The sequence below is a fragment of the Chiloscyllium plagiosum genome, chromosome 3 (genome assembly GCF_004010195.1).
Source record: "Chiloscyllium plagiosum isolate BGI_BamShark_2017 chromosome 3, ASM401019v2, whole genome shotgun sequence".
In the NCBI taxonomy this organism is placed as follows: Eukaryota; Metazoa; Chordata; class Chondrichthyes; order Orectolobiformes; family Hemiscylliidae; genus Chiloscyllium; species Chiloscyllium plagiosum.
The window spans coordinates 28314354-28328742 of record NC_057712.1 but is presented as its reverse complement, the minus strand read 5'-3'; the positions used below and the strand labels follow the sequence as shown (position 1 = coordinate 28328742).

The 14389-nt window shown below is 42.9% G+C and overlaps 1 protein-coding gene across 5 annotated transcripts in view; it reads right to left on the bottom strand.

The window, feature by feature from the left end:
* Window positions 1-10116, bottom strand: part of myom2b (myomesin 2b) — a 145875-nt gene extending 135759 nt beyond the window's left edge. For 4 of the 5 annotated variants that reach the window (XM_043679203.1, XM_043679214.1, XM_043679173.1 and 1 more), the window contains exons 1-2: window positions 10013-10116; window positions 3328-3474 (exon numbers count right to left, since the gene is read on the bottom strand). In XM_043679203.1, the coding sequence (XP_043535138.1) occupies window positions 3328-3449 (122 nt within the window). In that variant the 5' untranslated portion in view covers window positions 3450-3474; window positions 10013-10116. Of the gene's footprint in view, window positions 1-3327; window positions 3475-7760; window positions 7784-10012 lie in introns of those variants that run through there. The other variant, XM_043679184.1, reaches the window with a different exon arrangement.
* Window positions 10117-14389: the final 4273 nt, after the last annotated feature.

The following is a 14389-nucleotide window of genomic DNA, read 5'->3' as shown; positions in this document are numbered from 1 at the left end:
GGGCAGCCCTGCCTGGCTCCAGATCTGACTGGGAAGCTATCTGATTCCCACCCATTGATTGAGACTGTACTGACAATGTTGGTGTAGAGCAGTCTGATCCAATTGCAGATTCCCTCCCCAAAGCCCATTTTGGAGAGCACATTTCTCATATACCTGTGTGATATCCTGTCAAAGGCTTTCTCCTGGTCCGGGCTGATGAAGCAGGTGTACACCCCCCTGTCCTGCATGTAGGCGATCGTATTCCTGAGGAGTGCGAGACTCTCAGCGATCTTCCTGCCCGGTACAGCACAGGTTTGGTCAGGGTGAATCACCGACCCTAGAGCAGACCTGACCCGGTTGGCGATGACCTTTGACATAATTTTGTAATCCACATTCAACAGTGAGATTGGTCTCCAATTTTTGAGTTCCTCCCTCTCCCCCTTCCGCTTGTAGACGAGGGTGATGATGCCTTTCCTTATGGATTCACTCTTGGTACCTGCCCGAAGCATACTGACATACACCTCCAGCAGGTCCTGGCCAATCAAGTCCCACAGAGCGGAATAGAGCTCGACCGGTAAGCCATTGCTTCCGGGAGTTTTATTCTTTTCGAAGGACTCGAGGGCCTTGGTCAGCTCATCCAGAGATAGAACACGGGAGAGGCTGGACCAGCCACTGTCGTCTAAGACCTCCGTGATAGAGGACAGGAACTACTCGGAGGCCGCGCTGTCAGTCGGCTTCGCGTCATACAGACTGGCGTAGAAGGATTTACTGATCCTCATGACGTCAGCCTGAGATGACTTTAGCGAGCCATCTTCTTCCTTCAGGCTGCTGAGCACAGAGCTCTCTTTGTGCACCTTCTGGAAGAAGAAATGTGAGCACGTCTCGTCCTGCTCCACCGAGCGGACCCTGGACCGGAAGATTATCTTGGAGGCCTCCGAAGCAAAGAGCGAGGCTTGCTGGCCCTTCACTCCCTTGAGGTCCTCCGTGACATCCACCCCCATTGTCTGCAGCAGGAGCAGGTTCTGCATACTTTCCTGGAGCTGGGACAGTTTTCCCCGCCTCTCTCTCGCCTCCTGAACACCTTTGAGGATGAAGAACCTCTTGATGTTCCCTTTTACTGTTTTCCACCAGTCCGCTGGGGGCTCAAAGAGGGGCTTCACGGTTCTCCAACCTGCGTGGTCCCTCTTGAGCTCCTCAATGTTTCCCGGGGTCAACAGCTTGGTGTTCAGCTTCCACGTTCCCTTACCAGCCCGCTGCTCATCCTGTAGGTGACAGTCGGCCAGCAGGAGGCAGTGGTCAGAGAAGAACACCGGCTTGACGTTGGTGGATCTGACCGAGAGCGTTCGGGCGATTGGTGTCATTTGCAGCTAGGCTGCTCTTGGGAATTAGTTTGGTGACTATGTGGGAGGAAGTGTCAGGTGGGGTTGGTGGCAGCCTCCTTAAATTCATTGTGTACAACAGGCTGCAACAATTTCCAATTAAACCATCCAAGGCAGGAAAAAAATAAGCACATTATCCATTCTAGCAAGTCCTAATGAAGTAATAACTGCTTGGTTCAGCATAATAGCAATTATTGGCTGATCAGCCTATCAATGAGAGTGGTCAGAAATAGATTGGCTTCTTTAGGTACTGACCATCCAAACTGACCAAGTATCTGGCCATTGCGCCCATCACTTCTATAATTGCTCTCCTGGGCCCTGTGGCATCCAGTTTACCATTACAAGTTTGGAAGTCTCAGCCCCCAGATTTCAGCAGCCAATTCCACTGGGGATCATGACCAATGCGTCAGGAAGTCTGGCTCTAAAAGAAGAGTTTCTCTCCACCAACTGTGTCAAATCTTTTAATTGTCTAAATTACTTCATTTAGATTCCCCTTAATCTTTTGTACTGGAAGGATTGAAGCTTTATCTTTCCACATAATTTAATCCTTCTCACCCAGTATCATTCTGATGAATGTGAGCTGCACCAGTACCAATGTCAGTATGTCTCTGTGTACAGGCCCAGTGCAGAGAATTGAACATAATAGTTAATATAGGATCTAACAAGTGTTTTATACAATTCTAAACTTAGTCATCTTCGTATATTCAAGCCTCAAAATACAAGCTAACATTCGATCGGACCTTTCAAATATTTTTGTACCAATCAACTGGTTTTGAGTGATTTCTGTATGTGTACCTTTAAATCTCTCTGCTTCTCTACAGTTAAATTCAGACTATTTAGAAAATATTCTGATCTCCTTCCTTGGGACTAAAATGGCTGAACATTTTCTCTCATAATTTTACACACTCATGTATCAATCAAATTCCTTTTCCAACTTTTTGCTGTCATCTGTACTACGGTACTTACTGTGCCACTTAAATTGGCATTATCAGTAAACTATGTTTTACAGATCTCTATTCTTTTATCTAAGTCATTTGTAAATAAAAAAGCCAAATTTCAATCCAGGTTCCTGGGGGACACTGCAGATCACATCCTGCCAATTGGAATACATACCTAACACCCTACTTCCTAACTATTCTCACTCAGATCCAGTTTGCCTCCAGTTCCATATGTTTTGATTTTTGTTTTAAATCTTTAGGGTAGGACAATATGAATTCCTTTTTGGAAAATTATATAAATAATACTTCTTATGCATTAAGCTAGTGATTGCCTCAAAAAACAGAGCAATATTTGTGATTTCTACTATCCTGTTTTCATAGTGACACATCTGTAATTTTTTCTATTTTTTTTGTTCTTACATTATTGCTAACTGATTAAAACAATTCATACAAAACATTTGAAGTGTTTTGACAATCAAGAAATGTGCAATCAAATGGTTAATGACAATAATAGTGTCATGATACTTAATCAAATTTCTTGAGTTTTTTTAATTACTTGAAATAAAAGTTAAATACTGGAGTGAAATCTGCAGCCTTATTATTCCATGAAAGGGATGTTCAATTATTGGACTAATTGTAGAAAGATGCAATGCTGATCAGTGTATGATTCTGAGAGTAGGGAGGCTGAGTTATGACAATAGACAATAGGTGCAGGAGTAGGCCATTATGAGGAAAAGATAAAAGTCTTATATTCCACAGACACATCATCATGGCATAAAATAAATTACTGTTAAGTGATCATGGAGACAAAGTCAAATGTAAACAAAAAGCAAAAGTACATTTAAGTCAGAGATATGAGGAACTGCTTTGTATTTGGTGTGAACTCCCAGTGATTGGTCTGCACTGTTTGCAAGAATAATCTTCTCAAAACAATTCTGCAAGTTCATTCAGAGGCTGCCTGCTTTGTGTCTGCCTGGTCATTTCCCTCCCACTGTGTAGGAGAGGTGAGAAGATGCCACTGTGTTCCTCACCTTTTGGATACACTGCTTTTGCTGGTGTACTTCTTCACAACTGATCGGGTGTCAAGGTTGCGGTAATCATAGCCGTAGTGTTTGTGTCTCTTTTGGTAAAATGGTAACACCTTTGTTGCCATGGTGACTGACAATCTTTATGGAAACCTACACACAAAAATTCATATTATTTCAATTAGTATACAGAAAATATTGAATTGCATTTGAGTACAAGCAATTTTAAAAGAACATTTTAATCTGAATTAGACAGGCAGATGTTTTGTCTAAATATGTAATTTTTGTCTCATTTAATCTCTGTCAATATTGTTATTGAAATAAAATTGAGTTAGTCAATATTTTAAACGTGCAGTCATGTCCACATCTGCCTGACTATACACAGGAAGGATGATTAGGTATCTCAGCAAGTATGCTCCCATCTCTGTATTATAATTCATAATGACCTTCAAGGTAGTCCACACTCCAAAATTGTCAGTGGTGATATGTTGAATGAAGAAACAGCCAAACCATAAGAAAATGAACCAAACAATCAACCTTCAAAGAAGAGAGATGGGAAGTAACTTGAGAGTCTACAGCACGTTACTAACGTCTGTGTATTCTTAGTTTTGAACAAAACTCTTTTGTACTTATGACAAGCTATCAAGGAATAGTTATCAAGTAGCTGCATTATTTCTGTACTTTACACAGGGAAATATGCAGGAAGAATTGTTGAAGTAGAAGGAAATAAAAACCAGTTGGCAAATGTGAAAAATCTGTTGAGGCATCTTGAGTATTTCATGTACGATACTTATCTCCTTATCTTACTGCACTGCTTACCCTTACCCATTGTCAAGCTACTTCTAATTTATTCTTGATATTTAAGTTTGAGAGTCCTTCCAGGGGAATCACAATAGCATCACTACCAGTTGCTGATCTAGAGACAGGCTCTCTCTCTCTCTATTCACACACATACTTAAGAGGCATTTGGATGGGTATATGAATAGGAAGGGTTTGGAGGGATATGGGCCGGGTGCTGGCAGGTGGGACTAGATTGGGTTGGGATATCAGGTCGGCATGGACGGGTTGGACCGAAGGGTCTGTTTCCACGCTGTACATCTCTATGGCTCTACATGCTTTGCTTGAGAACTCTACAGGAGGCTATAAAGTGCAGCATGGCAAATGTCTGTTTTTTGTATTGCTGTAAACTTTTTTTTTGCTTTGTATAGTCATTGCTTTGTCAAAGGCTATGGCTGTTATCTTTTCAGCTGTTTGAATCTAAGAAACTATAAACAGCCCTTTCTCCAGTTAGCTCAGAGCTGCATATTGTTCTGAAAACCTATAATTCTCTTACTGTGATTAATTAGTTTCAGTCACTGATATTTTGTTGTTTTTGATAAATGTGACAAATTCAAAACTAAAAATCACTCCAAACTGCTCTGGCCCTAAAACTTATTATAAATGTTATCTGAATTTTTATCACTATAAGTGCATCACATACAAGGCATCTTGTACTGAAGTTTTGTATAATGGCTGACATAAGCCTATATAACAGTAAATGGTAACCAGAAACCAATATATAAAGTTACAAGAAAATTCAGGTGATAAAACAGCAAATATTTAGCATTTAAAAGGTAGTCTTCTGCTACCTTACTTTATTATATTTATTGAATGCAGTGAAGTACATCAAGATTAAATCTTGATGCTGGAATCTATACTGAAATCAACAAATGCTGGAGATCACAGCATCCACGGAGGCAGCATCCACGGAGACAGAGCAAGCTAATGTTTCAACACCAAATCTGCAAACTGGTATTAGTCCAAGATCATCAGTTACAAAACACATTCGCAGCCAGAAACTCCTAATTTACTGGTCTCGCTGCAGTCATAATAGAATGGTTAAGTAACGTTATCCTTACAAGCTCAGATGTGTTGATGGTTTAAATGTTATAAAAGGAGAATTTTTTTCCCCAAAACTTATATACAATCATAGAGTCAGAGATGTACAGTAAGGAAACAAACCCTTCGGTCCAATTATGCCGACCAGATATCCCAACCCAATCTAGTCCCACCTGCCAGCACCCAGCCCAAATCCCTCCTAACCTTTCCTATTCATATACCCATCCACATGCCTTTTCCATCACTTCCTCTGACAGCCCATTCCACACACGCACCACCTTCTGCATGAAAAAGTTGCCCTTGGATCCATTTTATATCTTTCCCCTCTTACCCTAAACCTATGCCCTCTAGTTCTGGATTCCCCCACCCCAGGGAAAAGACCTTGTCTATTTATCCCATCCATGCCCCTCATGATTTTATAAACCTCTATAAGGTCACCCCTAAGCCTCTGATGCTCCAGAGAAAACAGCCACAGCTTATTCATCCTCTCCCTATAGCTCAAATCCTCCAACCCTGGGAACATCCTTGTAAATCTTTTCTGAACCCTTTCATGTTTCACAACATCCTTCCAATAGGAAGGAGACTAGAATTGCACGCAATATTCTAAAAGTGGCCTAACCAATGTCTTGTGCAGCCACAACATGATCTCCCAACCCCTGTACTCAATGCTCTGACCAATAAAGGAAAGCATATCGAACACTTTCTTCACTATCCTATCTACCTGCACTCCACGATCTCTTTGTTCAGCAACACTCCCGAGGACCTTACCATTAAGGGTATAAGTCATGCTAAGATTTGCTTTCCCAAAACGCAGCATCTCACATTTATCTAACTTAAATTTCATCTGCCAATCCTCAGCCCATTGGCCCATCTGATCAGGATCGCGTTGTAATCCAAGGTAACTTTCTTCGCTGTCCACTGCACCTTCAACTTTGGTGTCATCTGCAAACTCACTAACTTGACCTCTTATGCTCACATCCAAACCATTTATGTAAATGACAAACAGTAATCACCCAGCACCGATCCTAGTGGTATCCACTGGTCACAGGCCTCCAGTCTGAAAAACAACCCTCCACCACCCTCTATCTTCTACCTTTGAGCTAGTTCTGTATCCAAATGGCTAGTTTTCCCTGTATTCCATGAGATCTAACCTTGCTAACCAGTCTACCATGGGGAACCTTGTCGAACACCTTACTGAAGTCCATATAATAAAGTTATGTAGTGCTTAGCGAATTCAGGGCATCATTGAGCTCTTCTGGTTTTACACTTCAAATTTCACTCAAGGGTGATGTCCCTCAGAAACAGATGTCTCATAAATGCTTCATATCAATGTAAAAAGTGCCAACTGGAAGAGATGGGATTACCTACAGTGTGAAAACCAGACATTTGGCCCAAAGACCCTCTGAAGAGTATCCCACCCAGACCCATTTCCCTCTGATTAATGCACTTAACACTATGGGCAATTTAGCACAGCCAATCCACTTGATCTGTGAATCTTTGGATTGTGGGAGGAAACCTACGCAGACAGGGGGAATATGTGCAAACACCACACAGACAGTAGGTCAAGGCAGGACTCTGGTCCCCAGCGCTGTGAGGCAGTTGTGCTAACCATTGAGCCACCGTGCCACTCTAAGAAAGGCTTCTACACTAAGGCATCAGCTGTGGCTTTTATAATAACTCCAAAAGCCTTGCACCCACCCACCATATGTAGAACTCAGATCTCAGTCTTCAAAATATCAAAGTGGACACACAAAGTGGAAGAACTGATTTTCCCTGTTACTTGCTTCTAACCCTGATTATCTGACCTCTCCTTCAGGCAGCAACGATTGACAAACACTACTGGAAGATTTTTAGTTAGCAGTTAGCATGTCAGATTTTCGTTTTGCTCTCACTGAGGTCGCTAACTCACAATAAGTTTGCAACTTTAACGTTAACTGGCCAGGTTGAACAAACTACCATTATGACAGCCCAACGTACCAGAACTATAGAGGCTAGACTCGATTACAGTAATAGCATGGATTTTCCGTTTAACCCCTCCCTGCAACACAACACACTTCAGCTGCCTTTTAACCCCAATGTTGTTTCATGATTGGCTTTCATTAATGAGAACAAAGTCAATGTTTGCAACCTACCCATCGGTCAAGAATTATGCAAATTACCTGCATTAATTAATGTTAACTACATTCCAAGTAGCAATGGTTGAATGTAGCATTTTCGATTTCTTTCCCGACTTTTTGCTGTCAATGTTTCCTCAGCCCCTCCTCTCCAGTACAGGTCTCCCTATTAATTGCAAAGCCGTTAGGAGGCATCGAGTTCAGAAACATTTTAACCAAAAACAATCCTTGTTAGGGAGCACACCCTAACTTTTCAAAGAGTATGGTTTATATCGTTTCTTGGGCAAATTGCTACAATCGCTGCAGTGTACACTAACCACTTCAATGCATGTTGTCTGTCGTGTCTCCCCAATGTTCACATCCCTTGAGTTTCTCGCAGGAGCGGCGGCTATTCCCCACACAATGAGCCCCAGACGGTGATCTAAGCACTTAAGTTGGGGAAATCACCTGGAGAAAGTCAGGACTGCAGATGCTGGAGATCAGAGTCGAGAGTATGACGTTGGAAAAGCACAGCAGGTCAGGCAGCATCCGAGGAGCAGGAGAATCGATGTTTCGGGCATAAGCCCTTCAGCAGGACATCATCATCCTATCCTTGTCTACTGCCTACCAGATTCCAGCGGTGCCTAATGGTGGCTAGGAGAATTGTGAACTCCCTTCTGACATACTGACCAAGACTCAGCTTGGCACTGGGTATGCATGGCTCCGTGCTGCTGAAAGGTCATCGATTCGAAACGTCCAGCTCTGCTGTGTCCCCCATCATTGCAGCCTGACCTGCCGAGTATGTGGGCGAGGTTTCTGGCTCCTCTCACTGCCCTCTGCACCCAATCGCGAATCACTTTCCCTGTCGGCTGCGGGGACGCCAGATTTAGGTCACACCCCTGGAATTTCCAGTCCGAGGTACCAAAAGCAAATTACGCTGGAATATTGGAACTGAGTGTGGAAAATGGGGGAGACAGTCAGCTACAGGGAGAGACAGCGGTCACCCGTCAAACCTTTCATTAGAACTGGGATAAGTTTCACATCTCTATCTCTCCTTTATTAGCACTCCCTTTGCTTTTTTGTTGCTCTGGCAAATTCACCCTCACAATCCGTCCACTCGCTCCCCTGTCTGTCAACAGCGTCAAAAACATAATTTTCTGACCCCTTTCAGCTTTGTAGAGTCCTCCCAGACCTGAAACGCTAACTTTTCCTAACCATGCTGAGTTTCCCCAGCACTACTTACGTTTGTATTTAAAAGTTAAAGGCAGTTTTTCCAGCAGAGTCGGAGCAAGATTTGAGCTGGCAGGAACAGTGGAGAGTGCTGTCAAGTATTATCCCGGGCTGCAGAGGTTGAACGCACTACATTGGCGGTTGTAAATGGGAAAATATTACAGGGATTACCACCTGCACTTTCTATCGTGTTATATAAATGCCGTTAACTTGTACACGTAAAAGTTCCAAAATGCAGCAGAATTGACAGCCAGCCAGCCGGAAGTGTGTGTCAATATTAAAGAGTTGAGCTCTGAGCAGAACTGCTTTGAACCATATCCATATGTAAACATCCAAAAGCGAAGCACTGTCACCTAGATTGCCACAAGAGATCCCAACGAAAGGGACCGTGTAAAAAAAAACTTGGGTTCAAAGCGAACACAGAAAACATGAATAGGGAGGGATCTTTCAGTGCCCTGGCTCTCAGCAAGCCCCTTTGTTTTGCATCGCCTTCCAGCTTTGATTCTCCCCCCCCAATGTTCTGACAAAGGGCGACCCAACCTCTAAGCAGGAACTGTTTCACCCTCCACAGATGCTGCCTGACTTGCTGAGTTTCTCCAGCTTTTGCTGAGCAAGCGAGCTCTGAATCGTTCTGAAGAAGGGTCACTCGACCTGAATTCGTTAACCTTGATTCCTCTCCACAGATGCTGGAAGACCTGCTGAGCTTTTCCAGCAATTTCTGTTTTTGCTCCTGGTCTCAGCGGATTGACTGACCGCGATTCAGTGGATGGTGACAGGAGTTCTGCTTCTACACGAACACCAAGTCCTCACCCACCCGGGCAACAAGGAGCGATCTCACATCCTGCTTTCTTAACGAAACCAGCGCAATTTTCACTTGTTGGCTGTAACACCGCCCCCCCCCAAACATTGCTAGTGTGCATTTCAACTGCTCCATTGTTCATGGGCATAGACCGAGAGATGGGGTGGCTGGAAAGGTGTTATTATTACTGCTCAGCAACACCTTCAAGGCATTCTGAGGAACCTTGTTAAGCAGGCAGGTGGGAGTAGTTTGGGAAGGTGGGCCCCAGGACCAACCGGTCTGTTTCCATGCTGTATAACTCTATGACACTTCACTAAACGTAAAAGGTTACATATTGCCAATATCAAACTCAAACATGGTGAATAAGAGGCAAACTGTCATTATATTTGGCAAATTTCTGAGTAGAATTTGTGGTAGGGAAAGGCACAGAGTGAGCTCCAATGATAACACGATAATATCTTAAATAGAAACACGAAGTGAACAATTAAAGACTCCCTCCCCCCGCCCCCACTTTGGCCCCCTCCCCCAAAATCTCTACCGTTTGAGAAGCAGCATGCTCAGGGCTGCAACTTATGAGAAATATTGTTTGACACATGAGATCAACTGTGTGCAGATTGGGGCCAGACACATTGAATCGCCCACTCCCTCACTGTCACTCCTAATGTGAAACTAAAGGGAAAAATGGACTCACCGAAATGGAAGGAAGACTCGAAAGGTGAAGGCAGAGAGGAAGATCAGCCTTTCCCAGCCCTGAGGGTCTGGCTGATAAAAAAAAAGAAACAGAAGACTCTGGGTAAAGGAATGCTCCTTCACCCATTGCCCCTTTTATGGCCATACGACGCCGTTATATATAGAATCGGCGGTGCTCCGCTGTTACAACATCTGATTAACATGAAGGTACAATATAGACACGTACATGTTATGGATAAAAGACATTAAACATAAGACCATAAGACATAGGAGCAGAAAGTAAGCCGTTCGGTCCATCGAAAACATTGTCTACTATCTAATGTTCATGCATTTTATGTTGGATCTTCCAACTTGCCTTCACTGTAAATTGATCCCTCCCTAGACAGTGATTAAGCGTGTTCTACATCTTCCAATTACTTTTTAAGAGCTTGTAACGATTAGTGATCTGAAAGGGATCTGGTTATTTGTACTGATCCTGTGTAAGAAAATCACTGTAATGATCTTTGTCGCGCCCGGAAGCTGCTGCCGCTCCCCTGCAACCATTTAAGGGCTTTATAGAGCACCGCACACATTTTAACCACATCTTTCAGGCGCGGGGACACAACGCTCCTTAAACCTGGGTGTACTTATTTCCTTTATATTCACTAGAATACAAAAAAGAACTTTTTTTTTGCTTCGCCTGCCCGTCCAAAGTCCTCTTTAGGATGCTGAAGAAAGCTTTTAAATAGAAACAAAATATATTGCTGACTGAGTCGATGTTAAATAAAGTAACTGGTAAGGAACGGGGTCCGATCGTCTTACAGCGACTATCCGATTTCTGAAGGAACCCGAACACGACGTCAGGGGTGAAACTTGGACGGTGTTGTAAAGTTTTAAATCTCCCTGAGCAGAGAAGAGGGAGGACAGCCACCTCAATTCCACTTGGTTCCGATCGCACTGCTAGCGACCTCTGGTGTTCCAGACTCTGGACTGGAAACATTCCATCCACAGCGACAAACCCTTCCTCACTCTCCATTCCCTGGCAGTCTTGATCAGACTAGATTACATTTCCCGACAGTGTGGAAACAGGCGCTTCGGCCCAACAAGTCCACACCGACCCTCCGAAGAGCAACCCACCTAGACCGATTCCCCTACATTTACCCCTGACTAATCCTGAAGTCTTAGAAGTGCATCTCTATTCTGTGCACATTTATTGATTTGCACATGTGTGATGATGTTAGAGGGTCGTTTAGTATGAATGGCTCGTGTGCAATGCATAGTGCTACACCAATAGCGTTGGTTCAATTCCTGCACTGATAGAGATTCGCGTGAAGGACTCTCCTCAATATCTCCCTTTGTTTGAGGCATGATGATTCTCAGGTGCAATTGTAGTATCTCTACCTCTAGGACAGGAGGCTTGGTTCAAGTCCCACCTGCTCAGTATGTAATGTCATCTCCTCTGATCTGGCTGGTTATTCCGAGTTTTTCTTTCTTTTGTTGTATTTTAACTACAGTGTTTGAATAAATTGTGGTTTGCTTAATATTGAATAGTTTGACCAATTGAATTGCATCTGGAACAAAGCACCACACATCTAATTTTTTTAGATTAGATTTCCTACAGTGCAGAAAGTCCAACAAGTTCACACCGACCCTCCAAAGAGTAACCCACCCAGACCCATTTCCCTCTAACTAATGCACCTAACACTATGGGCAATTTAACATGGCCAATTCACCTGATTCTTTGGATTGTGGGAGGAAACCGGAGCATCCGGAGGAAACCCACGCAGACACGGGGAGAATGTGCAAACTCCACACAGGCCGAGGCCGGAATCGAACCTGGGACCGTGGTGCTGTGAGGCAGCAGTACTAACCACTGAGCCACCACAAAATGTTAGGCCCTAGGCTACCTTCCTAATATATTTTGACGGGATCTGCTCCATAACAAATAACTTTATTGGAAAACTTAACAGAATAATAGATTATTTTACTACTAAAATGTAACAGTTCCAATATAGTAACATCCCATTTGCAAAAGACAAAATCGGAAAACAGAATTGCATTACCTCCAACTCCAGCAGCCTAGGGGGAAAAACAGTCAAAGAAAACACAGAGAATGTAGCAGCTGGGAGAGATTCACTGCCTTCCTACTCTACTGAAACCTTAGCATCAACAGCTGAAAGCGAATCTAAACATCCCTGGTTCTGTGGGTGGGCACTTGACCACACCCATTCAGGCTCCTTCTATTGTTCCAGCTTTTTTTAAAAAAAGAACCCAAGGCTTCACAAGTTGTTTATCTTCTCATAGACTATGTTTTACCTGTCCCCCAATCTTTCTCTTTAAAAAAAGGACAACATAGTATCTTAATGCCACAGCTTCATCACATTATAAAGATAATATCTTTGGGATATGAAGCTGTTTAACTGCAGCTATATTGTACATATTGAAATAAAAACAAAGATTGCGGGATAAATGGAGCAGATCTAGCAGCCTCTTTGGTCACTGGAATTGAAGTATTAACTCTGAATTCTCTCCACAGAAGGCAAGGTTGCACAAGGTGAAAAGGCAGGATAAATGCATCCCAAATCAAGAATACATAAATAAGATGTAAATAGATGACTCAGCAAATGAATAGGAGAAAATAAGAACTGCACATGCTGTAGATCAGAGTTGAGAGTGTAGTGCTGGAAAAGCACAGCAGGTCAGGCAGCATCCGAAGAGCAGAAGAATCAATGCTTTGGGTATAAACCTTTCATCAGGAATGAACCTTATCACTGAAGATGGGTGTATGCTGAAAAAAAACATTGATTTTCCTGCTCCTCGGATGCTGCCTGACCTGCTGTGCTATTCCAGCACCACACTCTCATCTCTAAGCAAATGAATAGTGAGATAAAGAGGAAAAATAAACAATACAAATCCACCAGCAAGATCAGGAAGAGGACTTAATGGGATGAATACAGGGGGTCCCCAATTTATGAATGCCTGAATAATGAACTCTCATACATATGAGCGCAATCCTGTGCAGGTGTAATTTTAAAGACCCAAAATATGATTATTTCCTACTTACGAACAGCTGCTTTACATTACTCTACATTGCATATTGACTTGTGTAAAAATCAACTAGGAGAAAGTGAGGACTGCAGATACTGGAGACCAGAGTTGAAAAATGTGGTGCTGGAAAAACACAGCAGGCCAGGCAGCATCCGAGGAGCAGGAGAATTGACGTTTCGGGCATTACAGCTGTGCTGAGGGAGGATATTCCTGGAAATACATCCAGGGAAGTTATTTGGGTGTAACTGAGAAATAAGAAAGGGATGATCACCTTACTGGGATTGTATTTTAAATCCCCCAATAGTCAGAGGGAAATTGAGAAACAAACTTGTAAGGAGATCTCAGCTATCTATAAGAATAATAGGGTAATTATGATAGGGGATTTTAACTTTCCAAACATCGACTGGACTGCCATAGTGTTAAAGGTTTAGATGGAGAGGAATTTCTTAAGTGTGTACAAGACAATTTTCTGATTCAGTATGTGGATGTACTTACTAGAGAAGGTGCAAAACTTGACCTACTCTTGGGAAATAAGGCAGGACAGATGACTGAGGTTTAAGTGGGGGAGCATGTTGGGGCCAGCTACCATAATTCTATTCGTTTTAAAATAGTGATGGAAAAGGATAGACCAGACCTAAAAGTTGAAGTCCTAAATTGGAGAAAGGCCAATTTTGACGGTATTAGGCAAGAACTTTTGAAAGCTGATTGGAGGCAGATGTTCGCAGGTAAAGGGACGGCTGGAAAATGGGAAGCCTTCAGAAATGAGATAACAAGAATCCAGAGAAAGTATATTCCTGTCAGGGTGAAAGGAAAGGCTGGTAGGTATAGGGAAATTGAGGGTTTGGTGAAGAAAAAGAAGGAAGCATATATCAGGTATCAACCTCTAGCTTATCTCTCCACTCTTCAGGCCCTCTGCCTTTATTCCTGATGAAGGGCTTTTGCCCAAAATGTCAATTTCACTGCTCCTTGAATGCTGCCTGAACTGCTGTGCTCTTCCAGCACCACTAATCCATATATCAGATATAGACAGGATAGATCGAGTGAACCCTTAGAAGAGTACAAAGAAAGTAGGAGTATACTTAAGAGGGAAATCAGGAGGGCAAAACGGGGACATGAGATAGCTTTGGCAAATAGAATTAAGGAGAATCCAAAGGGTTTTTACAAATATATTAAGGACAAAAGGGTAACTAGGGAGAGAATAGGGCCCCTCAAAGATCAGCAAGGCAGCCTTTGTGTGGAGCCACAGAACATAGGGGAGATACTAAATGAATATTTTGCATCAGTATTTACTGTGGAAAAGGATACGGAAGATATAGACTGTAGGGAAATAGATGGTGACATCTTGAAAAAT